General features: G+C 54.5%; 9 protein-coding genes across 9 annotated transcripts; 4 read left to right on the forward strand and 5 right to left on the reverse strand.

Annotated features, from left to right (window-relative positions):
* Positions 1-1908: 1908 nt before the first annotated feature.
* Positions 1909-2277, forward strand: INS49_004649 (uncharacterized protein; the record flags this gene model as incomplete). Its single annotated transcript, XM_043165437.1, has 1 exon — positions 1909-2277. The coding sequence occupies one exon, from the start codon at positions 1909-1911 to the stop codon at positions 2275-2277; it is 369 nt and encodes a 122-aa protein (XP_043018152.1).
* A 2914-nt stretch (positions 2278-5191) lies between these two features.
* INS49_004650 (uncharacterized protein) lies at positions 5192-7860 on the reverse strand (the record flags this gene model as incomplete). Its single annotated transcript, XM_043165438.1, has 5 exons — positions 5192-6111; positions 6167-6197; positions 6258-6425; positions 6481-7101; positions 7495-7860. The coding sequence occupies 5 exons, from the start codon at positions 7858-7860 to the stop codon at positions 5192-5194; spliced, it is 2106 nt and encodes a 701-aa protein (XP_043018153.1).
* A 1794-nt stretch (positions 7861-9654) lies between these two features.
* Positions 9655-11025, forward strand: INS49_004651 (uncharacterized protein; the record flags this gene model as incomplete). The annotated part of the gene is made up of 1 exon (XM_043165439.1): positions 9655-11025. The coding sequence occupies one exon, from the start codon at positions 9655-9657 to the stop codon at positions 11023-11025; it is 1371 nt and encodes a 456-aa protein (XP_043018154.1).
* A 174-nt stretch (positions 11026-11199) lies between these two features.
* On the reverse strand, positions 11200-14980 carry INS49_004652 (uncharacterized protein; the record flags this gene model as incomplete). The annotated part of the gene is made up of 6 exons (XM_043165440.1): positions 11200-11247; positions 11340-12187; positions 12320-12631; positions 14021-14347; positions 14418-14867; positions 14938-14980. The coding sequence occupies 6 exons, from the start codon at positions 14978-14980 to the stop codon at positions 11200-11202; spliced, it is 2028 nt and encodes a 675-aa protein (XP_043018155.1).
* A 1077-nt stretch (positions 14981-16057) lies between these two features.
* On the reverse strand, positions 16058-16663 carry INS49_004653 (uncharacterized protein; the record flags this gene model as incomplete). The annotated part of the gene is made up of 3 exons (XM_043165441.1): positions 16058-16163; positions 16227-16444; positions 16502-16663. The coding sequence occupies 3 exons, from the start codon at positions 16661-16663 to the stop codon at positions 16058-16060; spliced, it is 486 nt and encodes a 161-aa protein (XP_043018156.1).
* A 581-nt stretch (positions 16664-17244) lies between these two features.
* INS49_004654 (uncharacterized protein) lies at positions 17245-18741 on the reverse strand (the record flags this gene model as incomplete). Its single annotated transcript, XM_043165442.1, has 5 exons — positions 17245-17714; positions 17775-17839; positions 17907-18348; positions 18438-18474; positions 18553-18741. 5 exons carry the CDS (start codon positions 18739-18741, stop codon positions 17245-17247), a joined length of 1203 nt encoding a protein of 400 aa, XP_043018157.1.
* Positions 18742-21259: 2518 nt separating this feature from the next.
* On the forward strand, positions 21260-22080 carry INS49_004655 (uncharacterized protein; the record flags this gene model as incomplete). Its single annotated transcript, XM_043165443.1, has 2 exons — positions 21260-21628; positions 21742-22080. 2 exons carry the CDS (start codon positions 21260-21262, stop codon positions 22078-22080), a joined length of 708 nt encoding a protein of 235 aa, XP_043018158.1.
* A 937-nt stretch (positions 22081-23017) lies between these two features.
* On the forward strand, positions 23018-24158 carry INS49_004656 (uncharacterized protein; the record flags this gene model as incomplete). Its single annotated transcript, XM_043165444.1, has 2 exons — positions 23018-23437; positions 23652-24158. The coding sequence occupies 2 exons, from the start codon at positions 23018-23020 to the stop codon at positions 24156-24158; spliced, it is 927 nt and encodes a 308-aa protein (XP_043018159.1).
* Positions 24159-24502: 344 nt separating this feature from the next.
* INS49_004657 (uncharacterized protein) lies at positions 24503-25411 on the reverse strand (the record flags this gene model as incomplete). The annotated part of the gene is made up of 1 exon (XM_043165445.1): positions 24503-25411. One exon carries the CDS (start codon positions 25409-25411, stop codon positions 24503-24505), a length of 909 nt encoding a protein of 302 aa, XP_043018160.1.
* Positions 25412-25650: the final 239 nt, after the last annotated feature.

The following is a 25650-nucleotide window of genomic DNA, read 5'->3' on the forward strand; positions in this document are numbered from 1 at the left end:
GCCTGCTCTTCACTTGATACGATACCCGCCACCGCCACCGTGTAGTGTAGTTCATCAACTCGACCGACTCATACAAACTCAATCCACCAACCAAACAATCGATCAATCAATCAAGCAAAACAAATCAATCACCTCACCGACAAAGCCACCACATCGAATCGCACCTCCCAACAAGTGCATCACCCGTCGACCGATTCGTCGCTTTGTCGCTCACACCCAACAAAGCACAGCGCAGCGCAAGCAAAGCGCAAGCAAAGCCCGACCCGGCCCGAATTCGAGATCGCATCAACCAATCCGCCATCTCATTTCTGGTCGCTTGCCGTTTTGGGCAATTCGTGTCAGCAGCAATATACTCAGTAGCGGCGCATTAAGACGTTGGAAATTCACCGAGATTTCCCTCGTCTCGTCCTCTCGTCCTCCCAACACCCCTCCCTGGTTCAGGTCAGCTGCCAAGAGGGAGCGAGAAGAAAGCCCACCCCAGCGAGAGGCTTTTAATAGTGCTCTGCCTGCATCCATCCATCTGCACCCCGCGAACTTGGATCGGAGACCCTGTCCCACCCCATCGCATCGCATTATATTGCAGTGCATCGTGTCTCATCTGTTGTTGTTGTTCATCAATCAACCCATCTTTCCGCCTATTTATCTACCTGTCAAGCGACCTGCTTGTCTCGGCCGGCCACGATAATAACAACGGCACGGCGATAATAACAACAACAGCAATATACCTCGACCAACACCAGCATCGCAGCAATCACACAATCCAGCTTCCAGGTTAAGGTTAGCCTCGGTCGAGTCACCCTCAGCTCAGACATTCCCCCCTCGGATCGACATTGCTGTCCTGTCTTGGACCCCGCGACGCCATCCTATCACCGACGGGCTCACAATCGCCCATCTGCAGTCCTGCATCCGTATCGGGACACGCACAGCACGAGAGCTGCAAGCCCAGTGCACACGCCGCCTGGACGGACCCCTCCCTCTCCCCAAATCCCGTCCTGCTGCTTGTGAGGCAGCTTGTGTTGCCCATCTCCTTCCCCACAATCAATCACGAACGCACGCACGTCCGCCGCACACACACACAGACCGCGACGCGTTTGGGAAACCAGAGCCTCCTTGTCGGGTCGGCTGCAACCAAACCGAGACAATCCAGGAGTCCCCTTGACGTCCCGAGGCCAACGCCCCCAGCCTCCCGGTTATTATTCCTTATTCGACACCTGGGGGATCTTGAATCAAAGGGGCCTGTCTCACCTGTGGCCCTTGGCTTATTTTCTCTCTCTTCCCCCCCAACCTCCTTTTTTCCTTGATTTTTGACGCGTTCAACAGTCAAGTCATCTGTCACCTGTCCTCAAAACACGCAGTCTGCTGCCTGCCCATCTCTTCCCTCTTCGACACCCTGCTTTTGGGATCACACGAAGACAGAGTGCATCTGATCTCATCTGCTGTCTCTGATCTTACTCAGCGGATCATCATCGATGCATGTGTGGCACCGGCTCGCCTCCACACGAAAATAGGGACACAAGAAACAAAGCCCGGCGACAGCTGGAAGGTGCATGTGCTTTTGCTGCAGCCGCACCTGCAACTGCAACTGCAACTGCAACTGCAGACCCCCTGTACCCCAACCCCACAGCGCACCCCCCACTCGCACCCCCTCCCCCTCGCTCCACATCGCCCACCACATCGCGATCCTTCAGCTTCCAGCCAGGCTCCACCCGACCTGAAAAAAGGCCTTCCGCCCTGCCCTGCCTCGGCGAAGCCACAATAACAACACCGCTGCCTTCTGCAGTCAGCAACACCACCACCACCAACAACCAAACACAAACACATAAACATCCGCCTCCCCCCTCCACCTCCGCCTCCTCGACCTCACCACCCGAACTCGACTTCGATAATACACAACACAACATCAACATAATGTCGTCTCAACAGTCATCGCGCGGCAGCGCCTACTCGTCCACCGCCTCGTCGCCCTACCAGCACGCCTACTACTACGACGCCCCCGCCCAGGCAACCTGGATGAAGGTCATCCCCATCGAGGACGACGAGCTCACATTTGGCGGCAAGCCGCTGTCCGACTGGCACGAGGAGGACCTGCGCCGCTACAGCAGCTCCAGCTTCGACTCGCACGACGAGCACCGCGGCCGCACCCGCCAGCGCGCCTCCTACTACGAGCCCACCTCGGCTCCCGGCTCCGGATCTGGACCCACGAGCAGCGGTGGCCACCACCACAAGCACGGCCACGGCCACAAGCACCACCACAAGAAGAGCGACAAGAAGAAATGAACGTGCCGCCTACACCAACTGCCACGCAATCACGAATAGATGGCTGGCTGGCTCTCACCCTGGACTGAGTGATGCCAGGTGGTCGCTCGCCACGCACACCACCGAGGCACGCATCGTCGGACTCCGGCGCTGTGTACGTGTGGGTAAGTGTCTGCGAGATGCATTGCATACGCACACAAGGCACACACACATTACAGCGCATGCAGCAGCCCGTCGGCAGAACGCCACAATCGCTGCACGACAGCCTTGGCGAAAGGCGGGACGGGACACCTTGCTTGCTTCCGTGGTCCCCTCCCTTCGACCAACATGCGAGCTCCCGCCCCTCTTTCCCCTGACGTCGACGCCCGCCCAAAGAACACCCCGAAACCACGTCACGATTCCCGCCCTGTCCTCCTGCATCCTCCCCCACCAAGCGCCACCCCAAAGCCGAGCCAATGGCCGTGTACACATGGGAGGGAGGATGGGCTGTACACGGGCGCGGAGGAGAACAAAGCCACACAGGGAGAGAGAGGGACAGAGAATGAGGGGGCCGCATCTCGGGGCGTCGGAAGAGGCTGCTCGTTACACCGATAGACCGAACCCTCTGTCTGTCTCGGCAACAAACAGAGACGAGACAGGCAGAGAGCCACGACCAAAGACCAATACAAGACGATAGACTCTAGATGTTCTATACAAGCATAGACGCATAGACACTAGACGGACGGGTACCTCGGGCGATCCCTACACCCCACACCACACCACACCGCATCACGACACGACACGACACCACACAACAACACGTTCGCCTCTGTACAGTACGATACTATTGGGGAAGGCGACAACCACGACGAGGCTCCGTCTCTGCGGTGTGCCGCATTTCACTCGGCCTTGCATTCGCCCAGGGCCTGCATGCATTCTGCACGGAGTTAATCTATTACTTTATCCCGGCGCCGGCTCATCATACTTCTTCATGTCAGGAAGACGCCACTTATTAGCGACTGTTTATCTGGTCCGCTTGTGTTTTTTTTTTCTGGGTGCTTTTCAACCGGTCGCTGCATACATACTGCATACCCCATTGACTCACGGCCTTTGTGTTTCAGGTGCTGCTGCACGCCTTTGTCACGGACTAGATTGATTCCCCCTACTACCCAAGCGTCTCCTTTTTTCCTTCCCTGCTCTACGATATCCTGGCCTGTCGCATCTGGGGCTACTCTTGTTTTTCGGGGCAATTGCTTGTGGACTCTCCCCACTGGGATTGATTCCCTGGGCTCTGGCTGGTCAGATACATACATACTTAGGATGACCTGGCTCTATTTGGTAGTGAGAATAGATAATCAGAATGAACACACACACACACACACACAAACAATATTCTTTCGTCTTTGCTCCATCCGGCCTTGTGACCATGTCCCATCCGTAACCTCAACCTCCATCGTGAGTCTGTTCTATTTACGTCACCTGACCTCACGTCTCTCCCTCAGCGCGGACTTTACCGAGCAGGCCAGGCCAGGCCAGGCCAGGTCTCACCAATCCAGAGACAAACGGGGCCTACGAACCGAGTGACGCACACAAGATCGACCTAGCCGGGAACATCCCGCAGATCAGGAGCATACTTACTCCCCGCGCCCTGACGTCCCGTCTCAGCCCTTTTTTTTATAAAAACGCGCCCCTGTCCCCCTTACAGTAGCCCTCGCAATCGGCGCGCGCGCCAGAGGCGCTTGTCATTAACCGATTTACCGGATGATAGGTGTCCGGGGGGGTAGGTACGTAGTGATCTAGAAGGGGGGGGGGGCGCGCGCGCGCATATCCGTGCCTGTTTCTTCTCTCTATGCCCTTTCTCCTTCGCCCTGCCGTCCTTGTTTCAGCCTAGGAGTAGCCCCATGCCCTCCCTCTTCTGGTGCGGGTTCCTGGGCCGTTTTCTTATCTTCGGTGGTGGGTTAGTAGTCTATTGCTGGGATATATGTTCGGACGCTTGCGGACTTGGGATGGAGGGGTTGGGGGCGATCCGGGTCCTGCTTGCCGGCGGGTGTGTGTGGGGGGAGGGGGGGGGGAGCGAAGGGCGGCTCGGTATGCCTCTCTCCTACGTCCCCACTGGCCTAGATCCGGGGGCTTTGGAGTTGGGGATCGTGCGCATCGGTGGTGACGAGAGAGGCTTCTTGCTCTTTTCTACGTCATGGGGGCTTATTGCTCGGGTTTTGATTGCGCCTGGATCGGGGGCTTTTGTCTATGCCGCTTATTCTCTGCGGTGGGTACGTTTCGACAATAGGAAGGAGAGAACAGTGTAACGTCTCCGGCCCTGATTCTAACCACCCCCTCTTCCAGGCCAGCCATTTCTGGTGCATCAGCACTATAAAGCGCCCACAATTTAGACCCTACTAATAAATCTAATATTTCAATGTCTAGGTCTCCATATAAGGATATGGCTAGCCAAAGAAAGACCTGTATTAGCGTCTCAAGAAGACTATCGTTAAAATGCTGCGTTGATGTTCTGGTGGCCAGCAAATCCTGGTATTAATCGAGGTTGATTCTCGTCCGCAAAGTTCGGGGAAAAGCGCTGGCTCCTAATGAACCGCAATAAGGCGACGCCTCAGATTCTCGGGAGTAATTTGTGTAATATCGACCCCATCAATACAGATGTTGCCCGAGTCTGGGTTTAGATCACGGAAAGGCCCACTCCGCTAATTTCAAAGTTGCCAATTTTCGCCGCATGCAAAACTATATCTGGGCGACAATAATGGATGACGAAGCCGCTGAATGGGAACTCAGCAGCGCTGGATCTGCTTGAGAGCACAAGGACGACTTCCTGTGTGGGGGCGGGCACTGCTCCGCGAGCCTTGTGGTCACTGGATTATCCACGATCATCTGTGTTACACGATAAGAACCGGCCCACACCGAGCACGCTCACCAACATCGCGTTCCGCTGGGGCCCGAGCCGCTACGGCAAACCCATAAAAAATGCCAACATCTTGGGGAAATTCGGCGTCCCCAACCCCGTCACTGGGTCCCAGCCCTTCACCGCGTAGAACCCTCCCTCATCGCACGCCGGATTCGTGCCGTTCGTGATATCATTTAATATCTCCGGATGGGCATACAACGCCGGGTTCAAGAACCCCAGCGGGCCCTTGCCCACCGCAATCCGCTCCTCGTTGATGCGGTTGATGATCCCAGAGAAGATGGGCGCCGACGCGCTCGTGCCTCTCGAGAGGCCGAACTCGCCTCCGGCGCAGGCGGCAATGTTGTCACCGTTGGCTGCGACGTCCGGGATCCCGCGGCCGATGCGGTTGTAGATCCCCCCCGTGTTTCCCGCGAGAAGGGTTACGTTGGGGAGAGCATAGACGTCGCCTGGGTCGAGCTGTGCGAGACCGCTGTAGTATGGGTAGCCTGGGTCGTGGTCGGCGAAGTAAGCTGCCACGGCCGACTTCTGGTAGTCCGGGATAGGGTAGACGTTACTGAACCCGCCGCCCGAGCTATAATTGACGCCGTGAGGATGTCCGGCTGGGTCGTAAACCGCACTCTCGGGCTCGAAGACCGTCTTTCCCGGGTACACCTTCGTCGCGCCCACATTTGTAACGTACGGGCAATTATTCGGCCACGTGGGATTGAAGATGTTGTGCTCCGGTCCCAGGCAGCCAGTGGGGCCATCGTCGCCGTACGGCTCGGGGTAGTTCCCTATGCCGGAGTCACCGGACGCGAAGAGGAACGAGACGCCCTGCAGGCCGAGCTTGAGGTATTCGTTGCATTGGCGTTTCTGGTATGCGATGGGCACTTCGGCTTCTTGCCCGCCGTAGGAGATGGAGAAGACGTTGGTGGGTTTGAAGACGCCGCATTGGAGACTGCCATTGTAGCCGTCTGGACCTGCGAGGGTGTTAGCAGAGGTGTGTGATGGCTTGTGCTTTCGGAGACTGCGAACCTGGATCAGGGTACGTTGGATCCCAATTGGCCTGAGGTGAAATTTATTAGCACCGGCTGCCTAAAATCTGGGAATTGTCCAAAGGTCATACCAAGTCACCAGTCTCTCCATCCGCTGAGTAGGTGCAGTACGATCCATCAATGGCGTCGAGCAACGTATTGAAGCCCCAGGTATACGTATCATTTTCCCAGGTCTGGTAATGAATGTCGTCGACATTCCAGACCGTGATCGTTTGAGGATATACGATGGGGTACGCAAGCTGTCGTATCGTCAGCTTTCACGTCTGCGGTCACTGTAAATCATGGCGTTCTTACCTCAAGATCCATCATCGACTCACCACCTGCCTCAGACACATTCGCCGTCTGCGCCACACCGCCATCAACATTGTGATCAATCGGATGCGTACCATTCGGAATCCAGTGCGTGAAATTCGTGAAAAACAAGTCAAGATCAAGCTGATCCCAATACTGCAATTCAGCCTCAAAAATCCCCATCGTATTACTCGGATCCACATGCTCGGGCGCCGGCGGGATGTGGTACAGTGCCGCCACACACGCCGGCGTGATAACAACATCACACGTACTCAAGTCTGACTGATTGTGGCCTCCATGGGCCGTTAAAGAATATCCCGGGGGGCTCGGACGCCATTTCGTCGCGCGCTTGGGCGCGGGCTTGCCGGGGGGGTACCCGGAGCCTGGAGGGGCTGGGTAGCCACGCTTCTCCAGGAGTTGTCGGCCTTGCTCTGTGAGCTCGTCGGTGGGCGCGAGGAGTTTGATGCCGGGGGTGATGTAGTCGATCAGGGGTTGGACGTTTTTGGGGACGTGGTAGGCGTGGCAGGCGGGCATCACGCCACCTGTGCGGCGGTCTTGGTATTCGTGGTATTCGGTGTACAAGAGTTTTTCGACCTCGCTGGTTGAGGCGTGGAATGCTAGCCACTTGGCAGTTATCAGCACAGTCTTGACCAAAGTGTGGGTCTTGGTGTATTGCAAAATGACGCTTCAACTCAAGGTAAATCTTTCGTCAATCTGACATCTCTGCAAGAGAAAGGTTGTGCTGAGATCTCTGCATGCTCTCAGTCCCCGATCCCATGCTAATTTGCAGAGAAAAAAAGAATCGAAATCAGTCAGAGCTGTGGGATCATTTTGCTTCTGATGACTAAAAACCGTTTTTCCTTGTACATCTGCAGCACACGAATATGGCATTGAGTGCATTTAGTGATTTCTAGAATCAGGTCTTTGCAGCAGAGGCGTCAAAATTGACATGATACCATGAGTTACGATGCCACTTTGCAATATGCCAATCCCAACGTTTGAGTCAGTCATACTTACTGCTTTATTATCCGAATGAGTGATGGTCTCGACAGGAATCCCAGACCCCACAAGCCAATCCCGGACGACTTCAACATCTGCATCGTTTGGTTTGAACGCTTCGATCACTTCGTCGGCAGTCCAGTGTTTTCCATAGTTGGGAGAGTAAGGATGGCTTACGTCCATCAGATACTCATGGCCCTTATCGAGATTGTTCTGTGCTAGAGCGATTCGTACTGGTAGGATAGCTTCAGGCCTTACACGGCCCAGCTTCGTCCATCGGGAGGAGTGAACATCGCGTTGCTCGTGGACGCCATGTGTGAAGGGCACTACCGCTGCAGTTGTCGACAGGACTGCCGATACAGACACGAACGAAGACCACCTCATGGTCGCTAAAGAAGAGCCTCACTATGGAGTGAGGCCAGTCGAAGGGGTGAGAATCTTGGCACACCATTTGGAAGTCCTCAATGGCAATTAAGTCTTTTAGGCCCAGATCACGGATTCCAAAACGAGGCAGTGTTCTAAAGCATACCGCGGCGCTATACTCAATCTGGAATTAAATTTCAACCATGGGGTGCATTTGGTCTTCAAACGCGGACTTGGGAAGTACCTTGAGACTCACCGCAATCTCCATTCACGCCGTAACCTTTTTTAGCAACGATTTATGTTATTTTTCCTCTTTAAAATGTTAAAATTTTATAAAAATGTCGTTTTTTAAAACGCTTAATTAATAGCGTTTTTTAACACTGGCCAGTGTTTTAACTTTTTAAGGCTCTAAAGTGGGTCCTTTCCCATGAGTGACTTCTCGGTAAGCTTCAATAGCGCCTTAGCATGGAAGTTACTTTGCAAGGGTGCTTCACAACACTGGCTTAGAACCGTGATATGGCCCTTGCGTGTGGGAACACCTGCGGGCATGCGAATTATGCCGAAGCCTATTGGTGCACGCCGGAAGTCACCTTCCGCATCGAGCGACAGCCTAGGCGATACGGGGAAGTTGATACGGCTGTTCGGCATTTTGGGTGAAGTTGTATTCGTCATTTTTATCACTCACTCGCTCGGGCACGACATTCGCTGAATTGCGTGTGCGTGTGTAGCTTAGATAGAAGGTAGCGCTGACATAACTTGAAGTGACGTATTGAGGACAGCTGCTTTGTCTCTGAATGACCTCTCGTGACATTCGCGCGCAGAAAAAAAAATGAACATAGTTAATAGACGAGAAGGATCACCTATCTATTAGCTGGCGTATCTTTCCGGGCGGCAAGCAAAAGTAGGCTATAATACTCACGATGCGAGAAGTACGCTTGCTTATGCCGGAGGACAGCTAAAGTGGTGTTGCCGGTCTAAATTGGAAACGCTACATGCAATTAAGATAAGTGCTACAAATTCTCAGCATCACTAACTTAACTGCAAGAGGTTATGCAACACGCGAAAGCGGGTTGTGTTTACTCGGGTTCTAATCGAGGAAGTTTTTAAATCCGTAGCTATAGCATGAACCAAAAACAAATTGGAAGCTAATTATGTAAAGTTCACAATCATTAGGAAATTACGGGTATATAATAGCACGTGCATTTTGATATCAATGTTATCATTTAATTCAAGCTATGAGAATTCAGTTCAGAGTTCCTAGATTGCAAGGACAGACAAATGAGTAAACAACACATTTTGTAGTGCTCTTACTCTTTCCCTAGTTACTTTCTTGACACACTCTTACGATTTTGCTTTACCATTTGATTGCTTCTACATGTTCTGTCTTTTGATACTTTCTTGGTCTTCCATCTCGGTCCGGAAGTGGAAAGGTGACTGGAGCTGATAAAAATTGACGTGTTTGCTCCAAGTGTTTGTATGGGCAGGATTATGACTGTGGAAGGGCCAAAGGGCAGGCACCCTTTCTGTTTGCACATTGCCTCCATTCACTGCACCCTTCCATTCACTGTACATAACATGGTTAGGCCCATTGTGGCACCTCGGACAAAGGTTGAGGTTGCTGCCTGAAGCCATTTCTGACAAGTTTTCCTTTCTTGACATTACAAACTGATTATGGAGCCTTGACAGCTCCAAACTCTGGGTACAAACGTAGCCGCAGCTTGGCCTCACTGCAACATAAATTTGAAAACCCCTCTACCTCCCCTACGCCACAGAAAAAGACGCGTTGCGAACATACCCAGCACAGAGAAAACAAATATGGCATTGTCCCCAGAGTCTGGCTCATCAGATTCATCATCAGATGCACAATCAGAATCATCGACCATTATCTACGACCATGAGAGCTTCGCTCAGTTTCAGGCCAAGGTTTTAGCTTTCACTCGCTCCTGCACTTGGCTTCCTTCATATGACGAGGATGAGATCACTGTCGAGCGTCTTCATGGTGGTACCTTCAATCGGGTCATCGGCCTGACCTTCACGAGCAGCCAAAGAAAGGACCAGGATTTGACAAGCAGCCCACCCACGGAGAAAAGAACTTCGGAGACAGTTTCCAATTACATTCTGCGGATCCCACGCTTCAAAGATGCTCGAGTTGACGATGATGTCGCTGTGCTTCTGTTTGTCAAACGCCTCCCAGAGATCGAGCTCTGCCCCAGGGTTCCTGAGATTTCGGTCCCGGAGATCATTGCATTCGACGAAACGGAGAACAACTGTCTTGGGTCATGCTTTATGGTTCAGAAGCGCCTACCCGGCCAGCCCCTTGTCCATATCTACCCTCAGCTTGGGCATGAGAAGCAGCGGAGAGTCGCACGCGACCTTGGCCATGTCTATCGCCGGATGCTCTCCGTATGGAGCACGCACGCTGGAAGACTGGTACTTCCGGAGGACAACAAGTCTCTTCATGCAGAGATCCACGTCACATCCTGGGATCCACGTGCATCGATCTTCTTCACGGGTGAGCAGAAGCCACGGACGTCTGCTCCATATCGCTCCGGTCGCTCCGGTGACTCCGTTCTTGAGCTACTAAGGCGGACTTTCCAAGAGCAGAAGACAGAACTCCGAAAGAGCGTGCCCAGTGACACCCTCAGGCCGCATCTTTTCGACCGAGTCTGCAAAATGGTTTCCGAAATGGATGCAGCTGGCTACTTCAAGGAAGTGGATGGTCATTTCGCGCTCTCGCACCTCGACCTTGAGCCTCGCAATATCCTGGCCGATCTGGAGTCACCGCCGGACGGTCAGATCATAAGCGGTATCCTGGACTGGGACAGTGCCGTTCTGGCTCCAGCATTCATGTCTTGCGCTCCACCTATGTGGATATGGGACTGGCAGGAGGACGAACACGAGGATGAGCGATTGGCCAATGAGGAGCCCGCGACCCCTGAGCAGAAAGAGCTGAAAACGGTGTTTGAAACTGCTGCCGGTCCTCAGTATGTTCGATGCGCATATCATCCAGCCTATCGGCTGGCTCGCCGTCTTGTGCGCTTCGCGATCGACGGCATACGGTCGAGTGAGGATGTGAAGGAGGCTGAGGCTATGCTGGGAGAGTGGCAAAGCCTCCTCCTGGAACCTGCTGTGAAAGCAACGACAGCTAACGTCAGACCCGAGCACATGAAATCGCACGATATCTAAGAGTCTGATTTCCATCCTATTCGCAGTCTAATAACTCAATTCCTTTCTGCATCCGAGACGCCTCAAGAGCCTTTGTGGGAGCAACCTGGAGGCTTCTAACGCTCCCAATACGTCGAACTGTTGAAACCAGAGTCGCCCGATAACCGCAGCCACGACATCCCAGCAGCTCTCCGATTACCTCGAGTCGACCGACTCGCCACGCTCCGGGTCTCCGGATTCTCTCTGCGGTCACGGGCGTCAGACACCAACGGCGAAACGGTTTCCTGCGCTTCGCCAGCCCTGTCTACACGCTCTCCCTCATGAACAACTCTCACCGCGGCTCTGTTTGCTTCGAGGTCTATCTCCTTGGGACCCGGTGGCTCAATCGCTTCTGGCACTTGGAATGGATCCACGAGCGGATCCCACGTGATGAAGGTCTGCGTACCTCTCGTGGCCATCTTGGCTTTGCGTATGGGCGCCCCGTTCTCCAGGAAGTGAGGCGGCAGCATCTCGTCGTACGTGGGTGAGCGTAAGGGCCCAATCGAAGAGCGCAAAACGACATCTTTGATGGAATCAGGAGGATTTGACCCCAGCGGGCTAGGGATGAGCCGCTCTTCACGCTCGGATACTCTGGGTGGCCATTTGCTCAGGTCGTTTGAGGGCAATGGTGGAGGACAAACCTCCTCCTCGTCAATTGTGCTGGTCTTGGACTTGAACTGTTGCGTCGCGGATTTCAGCGTTGAGCCGGTCATCTCGGTAGGTATCAACAGAGATTCCCCTGGTAGCTGCCTGGGGCCGCGCCGGACCTCCTCGACGTTCTGGCCTTGTCCATGCGGGCCTTTCATCTGGCCATCCGCCGCGTCTGGTGGGGCGACCCCTCGCATGAAGCGCGCCACAAGCGGCCGCAGAATTGGCAGGCTGGTGCATAGGATGGCGGTTTCCAATTCCGCGAGGGACCACAGCGCGGTTTGGACGTTGGTGAATGTCGGGTCCGGCGATGAGGCGCCGTGGCGCAGTGTCGGGATCCGTACGATCGAGATGATGACCACGACGAAGCCGAAGCAGAAAATGCCGATGAGCAGGTATCTCTGCCGCTGGAGCAAGGGCATAACCCAGAGCGGCCGCATGGGGATTGAGAAAATGATCAGGTCCGTACAGACGTTGATACTTGAAATAGCGGTCCCTAGAAACTTGGTGTTAGCTCCCTCATGTTTCCTATGTGTCCGCCACATTGTGAAGTGAACACAGATTCAGACCTCACGTAAGACAGGTTGCACAATGCCGGATCAGTATAATATTGGAGAATCTGACTTACAGACTGGAAGCGTCGGAACGCAGATGTCTTTCAGGTGTGGATTATTCACCACGCCAGTCGTTGGAACGCAACTGAGAGCGTAGAGAATATTCTGCCCAATCATCCACAGAAAGGAGAAGAAAGCGAAGTAGACGCATATTTGTCGGATTCGTCGGTCGGGAAAGATGCGGTAGAACTGAATTAAAAATGAAATCTTGACAATATTGAGGCCCACGCTGTAGAACTGGATGACTATGAAAAGCGACGTCTCAAAATTGTGAATCTGCTCCTTGGTGAGCTCTGAGATGTGTCGGCCCAGGCCTGAGTTGATTTCTACATTGATAGCAGGTGTCAGTCGCGCTTCGTCCAGATGTGAGGTTGTATGCCTACCAAAATATGTAGCTATAGAAGCACCAAGTGCCATCACCTGTCCGGCTTTCATTAGCCAAGCTATTCCTGCCTAGCGGAAGGGGCGAGGGCCTTCAGGAGATACCAACCCATGCGATGCTGACAGTCAGATCATCCCAACCCGCCGAGCCGGCTTTCAAAAGGATGCATCGGATATACAGGCGTATCGCCACGACGACGGTCGTCAAAAATAAAAGGCCAGATGTTATGCCAACTGCCAGCTGCTGATGTGTATTATGGTTGACTTCCATTCTGGCTGGTCTGGAAACGGAATCTCCGGCACTTGAGCTGTTGCGTCTGTTGAAGGGACGGCCAGGTTTTCACCGTCGCTGGGGCCAAATTGCCGTTGTTTCTCGCTGGCTTCCGTCTAAGTGTCTTGTTTGCTCGAGTGAAATTCCTTTGGCGTGACCCAATTTAGGGCATTCGTTGTACATCCAGATGAACGAAGATGGTAAATGAGGTCACTGTACCGCTTCACTGTAGACGCAGCCCGCAAGAACGAAGAAAGATCTGGGTATGCATGATCTCGGGAGCGGGCCATTGGCCCTGACCTGATGCTTCACTACATCCGCTCATCCCAAGTCGCAAGCTCAAAGTTCAAATTTCGGTAAGTTCCTGACCCTCCCCCACCTGGCCGAATGAACTTGCTGCAGACACCAGGCCTCGTCTGGGCAGCCCACAATCGCTCCGTTGCCTCTTCATCTGATTCGCCGCCGGCGCGCTTTAAAAAGCCTCACCATGTGGGGGAGAACTCGACAGCGTTCCGGGGTACCGAAAGCTTGTAGGTCCAATAGTGCGTGACTATGGCGGTTGGGGGAAAATGGAGAAATTTGACTTTCCAGCTAACATTGTTTGCTTTTTGGACGCTTTGACGGCAGGCCTGAGTATTGACTCGAATCGGGTTGTAGTTAGACTCTCTCTGCCTTTTAGTTCGTCGATCTCTTGCCTCGAAGACAGCAGACTTCAAGCAATGGTCTATACGCAGACCAAATCCGCAGTGACGTGTGGGTGGAGATGACATTGGATGAATGTTGATCGAGGCCGTCGCTCTCCCCCGGGAGCGAGACGAACAATTCGATATTCCCGAGTCTCCGATATAGTTCGGGAAAGTTTTCTGGTTCCTCGCACTAGTCTATACATAGGATATGGTTTGTGCCAAAGTAAGGCACTGATCATCCATCCATCAAGAAGCTTCTGTGATATCATGCGGGTAGTTTGAAAGAGTGGACTGGGATTTCGACCATCCATGTCCAAAAGAACCTCTGACTGACTAGTTGCAAAACTATACAGCTGTTTGCTTGTCCATCTTGGTACTCTCAATTGTCCGCGCCAAAACATCGTCGCAGTACGGAGTATCGGGCTGAATGTAGATGTTCTTGCCGCTTGCCACCACGGCCTTCCCATAGAGCTCACCGGGTCCAGCTCTGGTACCGTTGGCGTCGACAATCTCGTTCCCGCCAGCCAGCTTCAGCACGGTCTCGGCGATGAGCTCCAGCGGGGTGAAGACATCCTCCGGCATCGCCTCCCAAGCCTTATCTGAGACAATAGGCGTCCTCACTGCCCCCGGGCAAAGAGCGTTGACGCGAATTCCCTCGGTCTTGTAGCAATCCGCGACACAACGCATGAATCCCAGGACCCCGACTTCAAAGCGAGATGTTCCGTTAGCAAGCTTTCCAAGCAACACGGATAAGGGGAGGACACTGTGGCATACATTTTGATGCCGTGTAAATTGGGGCCCAGTATGTTGGCCAAAAGCTTGAGCAGCTGGCATTGATCACGATAGAGCCTTTGGCAGGCGACAGATTGATGTAATGACGTCCCACGTGGACCGCATTTATGCAGCTTTTCAGATTGACTTCGACCGCGGTCAAGTCCGGCGGTGGAGGACCGTCGAGACTGTCGTGCTTCGTAAATAAGTTGGAAGTCTCGATGACCCCGGCGTTCGCGAACACGAAGTCCAACCTGTTGTTGCCGGCAGTGAAGGCGGTCTTGAATGCGGCTGTGACCTCGTCGTAGTTGAGCAGATTAGCTCTGTGGTAGGTTGTGTTTGAAAGCGAATCTGCAGCCTGTCTGCCTTCGTCATCTTTGATGTCGATTAAGTTGATCTTCCATCCGCCTCTTGCTTCTAGAGCCTGGGCGACTGCGAGACCCATGCCTCGAGCTGTAATTTTGGATTGTGAGAATTGACACTAGTTGATTTCAGCTTGTTAATGCAATCATGCAGAACCTACATCCACCCGTGATGACAGCCACTCGCTCGGGCTTGTTTGACATTTTTAAAGGAAACCCCCTTAGGGCTATGCTTTGGATTGTAGTCGATTGGATTCAGCTGAAGGTCTGACAGCGCTTGTCAATTGATGAGGATTTGCTAGCGGCCTTGAGATCCCGGCGTCAGAAATCTGAGTTGCGTTGCCTTCCCCTCTTCTTTTCCGGTGGGTCGAGAGTATCTAGAGCCTCACGGAAACGGGGTATCTTATACCCGAGGCATTAGGGAACCCTGGAGTCTTCGAGCGAATCAACACTGTATGTAAACTTACCAAGCAGCATGCAGGTGAATTATCTCCAAATTCCGCGCAAGATCATCTCCAATGAGAACGTTACAGGACGAAGCTTACGCCAAGCCGGTGGTTCCTCCCCAATCGGTATGGACTCTAGGTCCATTATGGGAATGATATGTCTGGCATCAGTGATGAGCCTCAGCGGCACCAGATGGATCATGACAAATTGCTGTAAGCACATTATACCCCAGAAGATATTCCATGGCCTATAAGAAGTGTTTCTTCAGATGTTCTAACGAAGAGCCTAACACTGCTATTTTGAAAATGTACTGGGCCGCCGAATGGATTATCCTGGGCTGCTTCATGTGGCTTTGGAGCCCAATCTGGGCAAAGCTCAACAGCGCATCGAAGTTCATTGCTTCCTCGGTAAAGGGATAAAATGATTGCGTGAAGCCACAGCATTTCAGGCCTCGGCCTACTCCGTTGACGATGTTCACCAATTGAGGAAATTCTTCGGGTAAATACTCCGATTGCTTTACGCAAATGCTTCCGAAGCATGGGTCGTCAATCTACGCAGGGGATTGAGACCCATCAATATCAATTTGAAGATCTTGTTAATCTTGAATCAAGATTTGTCCACCATTTCCGCTCCTGGCTCGATATATTTAGAATTCAGCGATCATGCTGGTTCAGGTCTAGAAAGCACTTCCAATACTTCGGGTCCCATACGCGTAATCAACCTTCTCCAGCTCCCCTCAGGCCTCCAAGTTGCGTGATTCAGAGATTCTATCAGCCGATCAACGGCGAGTTTACCGAAAACCTTTTCGAATCGTTTATTGAATATTTCGAGACTTTACCGAGGCAAGAGGCCCTCTCTCTCGGCTGCCAATACCCGGTCCTCATCAGTCTCATACTTGTACTCAAATATGGCTAGGGTGAGCAGGATGAAGCGGAGAATTCTAGACAGTGAAAAACGTTAGCATGCGTATTTCCACTGTTTCCAGTCGACTTAGATGACCTACGGTAAGGCAAAGAACAATCCAGACCCGATCTGGTGTTGCATTGCGTACCAAGGCCCGTGCCAATACCACAGTCCGTACCAGTCCCTCGAGCAGACCAGAACAAGAGCGCCGATGGCATCGCCCGCTATCAAAATCGGCAGGGCAGAGATGAACCATCCTCGAGCCTGTCCGCACAGGCAGGCGATCTCCACCAGATCTACCAGGATCAGATAGACGAGCTATGAAAACATATTTAGTCAGGATGCGCGTGCCAAGCATGCGACCAGAAGACTCACTATCACATAGCTGGTGGTCCATTGATACTCAGGATCGTGACGAAGGCACAGGAGGACGAAACTGAGGACTTCTAGGATGAGGGCTATCAGGCGCACCAGGCCAGGCACCACACCGAGGCGCCGAAGTGGGCTAGGATAATGCATGCCGTGGTACTTGAACATGGGTGAGATCAAACCTGGCTGGCTGGTCAAGCTCAAAACAACTGATTGAGATTTTGGAGAATGTGAAGCAGTCGTGACTTTTTTTTTTTTTTTTTTTTTTTGTCAATTGTGGCTGAGAGCGGGGTGTTATGTCTCACTCAATATTTGAAGGACTCGGAGTTGCTTACGACGCGTCGGAATTGACATGTAAGACGGAATGACTTTGTGCTATCGCTCAAACCCAAAACGGTTGATACAGCATGGCAAACAGATCCACTTGCACCTTTTTGGCAGCTAACAAGCCCCAGCACGCCACCAGCAAAAGTAATGTTCGTGCCTGCAGAGCGCGCAACTCAATTGAGCGGGATCAATCACACGCAGTGCAAACCTCACGGCAAACCTCACGGCCAAGAATCATCGAACTTTCGGTTTGTTGAGCGTCTGAAAAGGGGCCTGCGACATTGATCATTACTCATTGCATTCGTGTCAAGCTGCTCGCTACCCTTTGAAGACATAAGATTGCTCCAGCATATTATTATGTGATTACTTATTTTTTTTTCCCAACCCGATGCCGCCACATCTTACACGGCAGTCCGGAAACATCAGACGAACCCCTTGCCCTGCTGCTCAAACCCATGGCTCCTAGTCCGATCCGGGATCGTCCCGCTGTCCCCGGAGCTCGCGTACCCGTGCGTCGTCGTGGTCACGGTGACATCGGTCGTCCTGACGATCCCGCCGCCGCCGTTGTTGCCGTTGGCGCCGCCGAACTCCCCGGGCGTCGGCGTCGACAGGTCCTCTTCTCCCGGGTACATCCCGTACTCGCCGTCCTTGCTGCCGAGCTTCTGGAAGGGGCTCTTGGTCATGGCCCTGCTGTTCATGTGCGAGTTGCCGCCGCCGATGGTCACGAGCTCCGTCGCCCGGCTGCCCGACTTGGTCGTCCGCGACTTGTTCTGCGTGCTGCCGAAATGGCTCGACACCTTCTTGGCGAGGGGCCGCAGGGTCGGCAGGCATGCGCATATCACGCCGCATGCGCACTCGACTACGCACCAGGTGCATGCTGTTGCGAGGGTGACTACGTCTGTTGTGAGTATTTACACATATAAGGACACAAAAGTTCGCGCTGGGCACTTACAGGTCGTGTCGTTCGGGTCGAACTGCATGATTGTTGAGAATCGGTAGATACTCGCGATGAGAACGCTGTGAGATGTTAGCATCGGTCGTGTGACTCCATCAGAGGGAATCCCTATCGGGGAGTCCAACTCACAAGCTGCCAAGGCCAAAGGTGCAGATCAGCGAGATCTTCTGCGCGGGCGCGGTTTGCAGCGCCCAGACCTGCTTCACGGGCATGATGAGGATGGCGATGTCGGTGACGATGTTGGGCACCGCGTTCCCGATGAAGGAGCCCTTGAGGTCGATGCACTGCCCCGGCATCCAGGGCTCCCAGGCGACGTAGATGGGGTTGCACTGGAAGATGCAGACGAGGACGATGGCGATCCACCACGCCGCCACGGTGCCCCCGATGATGTAGGCCGCGATCTTGAACCCCCGGCTGGGGAAGATGCGCAGGTACATGGCCAGCAGCGAGAACTTGATGAGCGCCACCGCCGTGACGTACATGCACTCGAAGCCGAGTAGGTGCTTGAGGACGTTTTCTATCATGTCGAGGTTGAGGGTGCTCGCGTGCCGGCCCATACCGTAGTGGACCACTAGATTTCGGGGAGTAAAAGTCAGCTAGCCGTTGGTAACAGTGAATGAGGCGAGTTCGATTAATTCGGAAAAGGCATGGTGTCCTTACTGCCGTAGTTTAGGCCGCCGATCACGAACACAGAAATCTGACGATCTTGGGTTAGCATAACCACTAGACTAGTAGATCTCCCGTCACTGCAGCGATCCCGTGCGCCACAACTCACCAATCCTGCCACAATCAACCAGTCGTCTGGGCCATAATGCGCAGCCACGTAGTGTCGAGCCCAAAATCGCAGTCCTACAAATACCGTGGCGAGGACGAGCAGAATCGTCGTCGTGCTGATCTGCGTTGGCCCGGTGTCCTCGCTGGCGTCGACGGTAGTCGCCATCGTAACGAGGTTCTGTGCCCTCATCTTGTCCCCCGGCGAGCAGTAGACCTTCGAATTGGCGTTGGCGGAGATGCGGTCATGCGTTTGTTGACTGATGACAGCCAAAGCCGAAGCAGGAGCTGTGAAAAAGACCTCGTGTTCGCGACAACAGATGAATAAGACCCGCGGGGAGGAATCCAGTTGTCATATGGAGATTGGGGGGGAGACAAAGACATGTATTGTGCCTCGACAAGCTCGAGATCAGGTCGTAATCCCGCCGGGGGAGGCGGCGTAACGCTGATCTTCTTGTCAGGGCCGAGAAGGTGGGCTTTGTCGGCGGCGCACGGTCGCTGGCTTGCAAGAGTGCAACTTGCCTCGATCCTGGAAACCGTGGAGACATTTTTCCCTTCGCTTAATAAGAAGCGAAAATACCAGACACCGAGTCTACCAGTCTCGCCAATCTTCCCAGTCCTTGTTTTTCGATGCCGGCCCGCCCCTGGAGGGGGCCGCAGTCCAATCCCCGCCGTTGTGTTTGTCGAGGGGCTCCCTACAGGGAATGTCCTTGATAGTTCAGATGGGGTCCACATTGGGTGACATATCTGGTTGAGGCATGCCATACGACGCGACGCGGAAATGTCCATGATGCTAGTGGCAGCGGCGAATGCGATACTTATTAATCGCCGGTATGTATTACCCTGTGGGCAAGGTACCTCGTAAGTGGGATCGGCGGGCGTGAAACGCCAACTACCGGCTGTGCTTACCAGAGTAGGCCATCAAATTGAGTTTGACAGCCCACAATAGGACACTAGGCAGGCCGTGAAGAGCAACTTTTTCCTTCCCCAAAACGGTCGACCCACAATGGGTTTCGAAAACAGACCAAGTGGAGGAGCAAACCACATGTGAAAGAATGGGGCCGGCATCAAACCTCGAGTGCAGACGATGCAACACAAAAGGGGTCGTCGCCCCGGAACATCACGCGTTGCAATCCGGCGTCTGTCGATGTACCTGTGCGTCGGCCTAAAGCAGTTGACATAATGTCACATCAATCATAAATGGCAAGTTAAGTTGCACAGAACCTCTGAATTGACGGAGACTTCCGAGTGGACGAAGGGACCAGGCGGAGATTTGGCGTAAAGCATGGCATACCCTTTTTTGCACGCTACTGCGCGATATGCTTTCCATTTGCCCATGTAAGTGGCACGCTGGCCCTGTTTTGCCCTCAATATAACGCGGCAACCGGAAAAGAAAATGACCTTGGGTGCTTGACCGGATGTGATGAATCTGTATCACATCCTACATGTTACCGTGATCGATAGGATTAATCAACATGATGGTGTATCTAGGTAGACTAAATGTCGACCGCCGATCCTCAGGGTTGCCTGATCTAGACCCTCGTCTGGTTGCGTAAGTGCTTGGTACGAAGTGATAACTTGCAATGGGGTTGTTGCATCCCCCCGGGGTTGCCCACCATGGTATGCAAAAACTCAAAGTTGAGGATCCTAAGTGTCCTAAGTGTCCTAAGTGTCCTAAGTGTCCTAAGTGTCCTAAGTGTCCTAAGTGTCCTAAGTGTCCTAAGTGTCCTAAGTGTCCTAAGTGTCCTAAGTGTCCTGAGTGTCCTGAGTGTCCTGAGTGTCCTGAGTGTCCTGAGTGTTCTGAGTGTTCTAAGTGTCCTGAGTGTCCTGAGTGTCCTGAGTGTCGTGCTGTCAATCAAACATTGATGATGGAACTGGTCTTGGTTCGGACAATGGCGAGTGGGCCTTCCACAACCTGTCAACAGTCACGTGGAAAAGGGGCTCTCGTGTAGAACACTCCGACATTGCGAGATGTGGAAGAAGGTTCTACGTATGGGGGGAGAAGGTGCTCACTGCTGCCCGTGGGCCGACCCCGTTACCATTCTCCTGGGTCTGAATAATGCCCTTTCGACAGACCCTGGAATGTCACATCTCTCCGACGATAAATAAGCTTGAGCCGCATCGCCAATGCAACGAACAGATCTCGCTGTGATGTGTTCTTGTTCCGATGGGATGGACGAGTGCGTCTGCCGTCGTCCAAACTCTCTCACTCTTCACAGCCCGCTTCCGAGCCGCACTGGCTCCACGGCAATCCTCCGCAACGCATGACTCGCACCATCCCTCTAGCGTACTATTGTAATACAGACGGCCCGCCGGGATGTCGCTGGACTGCCGCATCCAGCGGCTCTGGGGCACTCTAGGTTGCAGGGGACGAACAGGTGGGTAGCAGCATGGATGATCTTGGCCTTGGATCCCGGTGGCTTGCGTGGGCAGCATCCGACAGACAAGCCACATCGCCGGATAACGTCGAGCTCAACCCCCCTTCTGGTAGGCGCTTCGTCGAGATAAATCCCCGGTGTTGCTCGATCCAAAAGCCCGATTCGTGTTGCCGTCCAATCCCAATAGCGCCTGTTCACCTCGATTTGACGTCGCAAGCCCGTTCCAGCCAGCCTCGTATTTTGCCAATCTCGAAAAAAAAAAAAAAATTAAAAAAAAGAGAAACAAAGCCAATATCCCCGCCCACACCCCACAGACGCCCGTCACAATCAACCATGTCTGCCAACGCACAGCCCGTTTTCGTCCTCGCCCCTGGCGCCTGGCACACGCCCGACTGCTACCAGCTCGTGCAGGACAAGCTGCACGCCCAGGGTTGGGAGACTCGGACCGTGGCGTTCCCGTCCGTAGGAGCCGAGCCCCCGACCAAGGGCGCACTCGACGATGCCGCCGCCGTCCGTGCCGAGGTCCAGGCTCTCGCGGACCAGGGCCGACAGGTAATCTTGGTCGGCCACTCATACGGAGGCTTTGTCATCTGCGAGGCTTCCAAGGGCCTGGGATACAAGCAGCGCAAGGCTGAGGGCAAGGAGGGCGGTATCGTGCTGCTGGTCTTCCTGTGTGCCTTCGTCGTGCCCAAGGGCCTCAGCGTCCTCAAGATGCTCGGCGGCAAGCCTGCCATGGATGGACTTCCAGGTAAGTACTTCTTCTCAGGAAACTGCCTCCACCGTTCTTTCCCGCTCATGACTAACACAACCACCAGGGCGAGCGCGTCTACGCCCGCACACCCGAGGAGATCTTCTACCACGACGTCAACGAGGAGCTCACCAAGGGCGCCGTCTCCAGGCTGCAGCACCAGTCGGCCCAGGTGTTCCGGGACGAGGCCACCTACCAGGCGTGGGAGGACATCGAGAGCATGTACTTCTTCTGCGACGACGACCGCGCGCTGCTGCCCTTAATCCAGAAGCAGATGGCGCCCGTTTTCGGCGCCAACGCCATCACATGGGCCACCAAGGGCTCGCACTCGCCCTTCCTCGCCGAGCCCGACAACGTCGTCGCCGGCCTGCTGCACGGTGCCACGGAGGCTCAGAAGCGGATTTAGGACGGGACAGGAAACAGGAGCAGACCTGCTGGTCGGGTGCGCGAGCCTTGACGTGTAAGCGAGTTTGCCATGATAGCTGTGGGCTTGATACCCAATCGAAACACGGAATCGAAAAGCCGTCTAAGTTATTATTTCACTCTCTCGTTTCTCAGTGCAGTGCAATGACTTGCAAGACTCGGGCAAACCCTTTGGTGATGGGTAGAGCCAGCCTCAGCATCTCATAAGGGGGTGCCTTTCAAGTGATATCGACGACGTTCTGTGCTTGCAGGTCAGACCACCTCAAACACTTCCAGTGGTAAGTATGGGGAGCTGCTGTTGATTGACCTTGATCGAGCTCAGGATCTGCAAGTGGGCTTCCGTGTCTGTGCCTCGGTAGACTCGTCGGACTGGTGCAAGCGAGCCTCGGTGAGGTCTTGTGCAGCCGGATATTGGCGGGGCTCAAAAGGGCAATGACTTGAACTGACACCACTTAATTTGTAGATTGTATCTTGCGGTCGGTCTCTGCTTTATCTCTGCACCTGGCGGGCTTCGATGAATCCCGTTTGCATGCTGCGGTTCGGCGGTTGAGGCTGAGGTGCGAAGATGAGGAGGGTTTGTAAAGGGCGGGTATGAGGCAAGGGTTCAGGTTTGGGAGGGGAGAGGAGGGTTGAGAATTCGCCGGCAAAACCCCGGTCGTCCATGCAGCCATCCAGCGATTACTAAACCCTGACCGGAGGGGGGGACCCCAGAAACCCCAGAACCACTTTTCAACCCACCCGAGGGTCTCGAACCATCAAACCACCCGCCAGACGAACGCGTAATTATCCTTCATCATCCGCGCCGGCCAACCAGCTCCGTATCGGCCATCGCCTGACTCCTCGTGCGCACCCCTGACTCATCTGCCGGCGGTCAGTAGTCTGGCCCTGTGGACACGTGGGTGCGCGGCGACGGCAGCAAAATGCTCGCCTCGCGCTGGACGGCAGCAGCAGTGAGAGCTCGACCGCGGCTCCGTCGCACCCCGAGGCCAGCGGCACCCCACCCCGTCTCGGCAAGGCGCTCGTTTGCCAACAACCTGGGCTACGATTACTCGCAGAACCCGGTCCCTGTCATCCGTCCGCTCATCTGGGCCGCCACGGCGGTGGGGACTATCTACTTCACATGTGCCGCCTTCGACGTCTGGCAGGATATCAGGACGTTCCGGGAGGAGGACCGCCGCAGCCTCACTTTTGACGAGCTCGAGGCCGAGCACGCGAAGCAATGGAGGCGCAAGGCCGTGTCGCAGTCCATCTTCACGCCGGGGCCCATCGCGGCGGGCTCACCGAGGAGTGTCTGGGATAACCTGAGCGGCCCGTCCAAGATAATGGCGGGCATGACTTTGGTCAATGTTGGCTTCCTGGGTCTCTCGAGGGCGCCTTCCACAGCTGCACAGGCGCGGTGGGCCAGCCTCGGCCACACACCAGCCTCGCATGGTTTAGAAACTCACAGCTCTTCACGTCCATGTTTGCGGTGAGTGACGCCCTGTTTCCCAGCTTCTTTAGCCAAACACACGTCTTGTTCTGTCATGTGCAAGTCTGACCCTCTCATTACGATAGCATACTGGCACCATTCACCTGGCCGTGAACATGCTAGGCCTTCTCAACCTTGGTCCACCCATGGCTGCGAGCCCACCAATCTCTGGATCCGGCAGCCACTTCCTCGCCTTCTATCTCTCAACCGGCGTTCTCTCCTCCCTCGGAGCCCAGGCCGCCGCACTCGTATTCAAGCAGGCCAGGTACAGCTTCGGCATTGGCGCCTCCGGGGCCGTCCTGGGCGTGTTCTCTGCATGGGCCGTGGGCAATCCAGAAGCTAGGGTCCGCATCTTCCCATTTCCCTGGGTGTTCAATGCCAAAAGCCTGGTGGAGTGGGAGGTGGCGTTCGAGGCCCTTGGTGTGCTGGGCGTCTGGACCGCGCTACGATTACCGATCCGGTTTGGCCACAGCGTACATCTTGCTGGGATCGGCGTTGGAGCTGCTTATGTCACGTACGACAAGAATGCACAGTTATGGGCTACGTCGAGGAGGGCGGCTTTCAGGTCCATGAAGCTTGTTGGCCTTGTTTGAAATGCGCAGGCTGTTGAAGAACGGCGAATACAGCCATCGTGCGACTAAGGATGCTGGATAGAATGGGCATCTTCTCGGCGGTGCTGCTCACATGGCCAGTAGCACGCACGCGTTTGGGAAGCCCATCTGGATCGGACGCCTGTGAAAGTGTCTGTATGAATTGACACATACGCTGCGGCCTGGGCAGTGGCAGCGAGACACGATCACAACTTGGCATGATAAAGAGCGCGGTTACAGGACTTGGGCTGTCTGCCCAGATATTTCCATTGCCTTCAATGTCATATGGTATCAACCAACATTCTGAAAACCAAATCTGCACCCATACAGCCGTGCTAAGGGTTCACTCAGCAGGTCGACTGGAAGCTCTGTGCAATGCAGACCGTCCCGTCCGGCTCCAACGACGTCTTGGTCGGCTCTCCACCCCCATCAGTAGCCTCCCAGATCGTGCAGGCGTTGCCCTCGGCCTGGCAGGAGTCAATTATGGTACACGTGTCGCCAAAGTTTGAGTTAACGCCACACAACTCTCCGCCATTGACAGCCTGCACGCCCTTGATAACAAACTCCCTAGGCCCGCCGTTCCCATTACAGTTCCCACAGCTCCGAGCCAACTTCCCATAGTCCTCAGCATAGAAGTTAGAAATATGCACCGTGCCGCGCCCATTAAACTGCACAATCTTGTCCGTGGCGCCGAACGCCCCGCCCCCGTTGATATAGCTCGTCCCGGACTCTTGCCGGAACGTGATGGCGTCCTCGCAGACGGTCGAGAACCACACGTTGTTGAGCGTGCAGGTCCCCTGGCAGTGCACGCCCTCGGCCTGGCCCTCGCCGATGATCACGTTGGACAGCGTCGCCCCGTCTGCCAGGATGAACATGGCCGCGTCCTGGCCCAACTCGCCGCCCGAGCACACGCTCGGCGACCGCTCGTACAGCCGCATCGCGCCGTCGAAGGACCCCGTCACCTGGATCGCTGCCGACCCCTGCACGGTGCCGGTGGATGCGGGGAGGGTGGTCGACAGGTCTGGGACGCTGCCGCTGCCGCTGCCGCTTCCGCTCCCGCTCCCGCTGCCGGTCCCGTTTGTTGATGGGCTATCTTCCGGTGCGTTGTAGACTGGAGGTTTGCTAGCGGTCTCGTTCTGTCCTGGTCTTCCGGACGGGCCGTTACGGGAGCAGCCCTTACCGCCGCGTCCTGATCTTGACTGTGCGTGGGCCCCAGCTGCCAGGGCACAAAGCGAGAGGATGATGCTGCTCTTCATCTTGATGTGGTGGAAAATAACTCGAGTGTAATGAATGAGAGACTGAAGGTGCTATACTGCATTGGCCCAAACAATTCGTGATCTCCACAGTGATAACCAGCGGTTTGCCGACATTTACACACGCGTTCTACGAAATACCAAGTGACGGTCGTCCGGGCGGTCTCGACGAGGCTCATTTCATTGCGTCCAAGCCTTTAGGGGATGCCGAGAGTTGGGTTAGCTTGGAAGCAACAGATAGA

The sequence above is a fragment of the Diaporthe citri genome (genome assembly GCF_014595645.1).
Source record: "Diaporthe citri strain NFHF-8-4 chromosome Unknown scaffold_12, whole genome shotgun sequence".
NCBI lineage: Eukaryota > Fungi > Ascomycota > Sordariomycetes > Diaporthales > Diaporthaceae > Diaporthe > Diaporthe citri.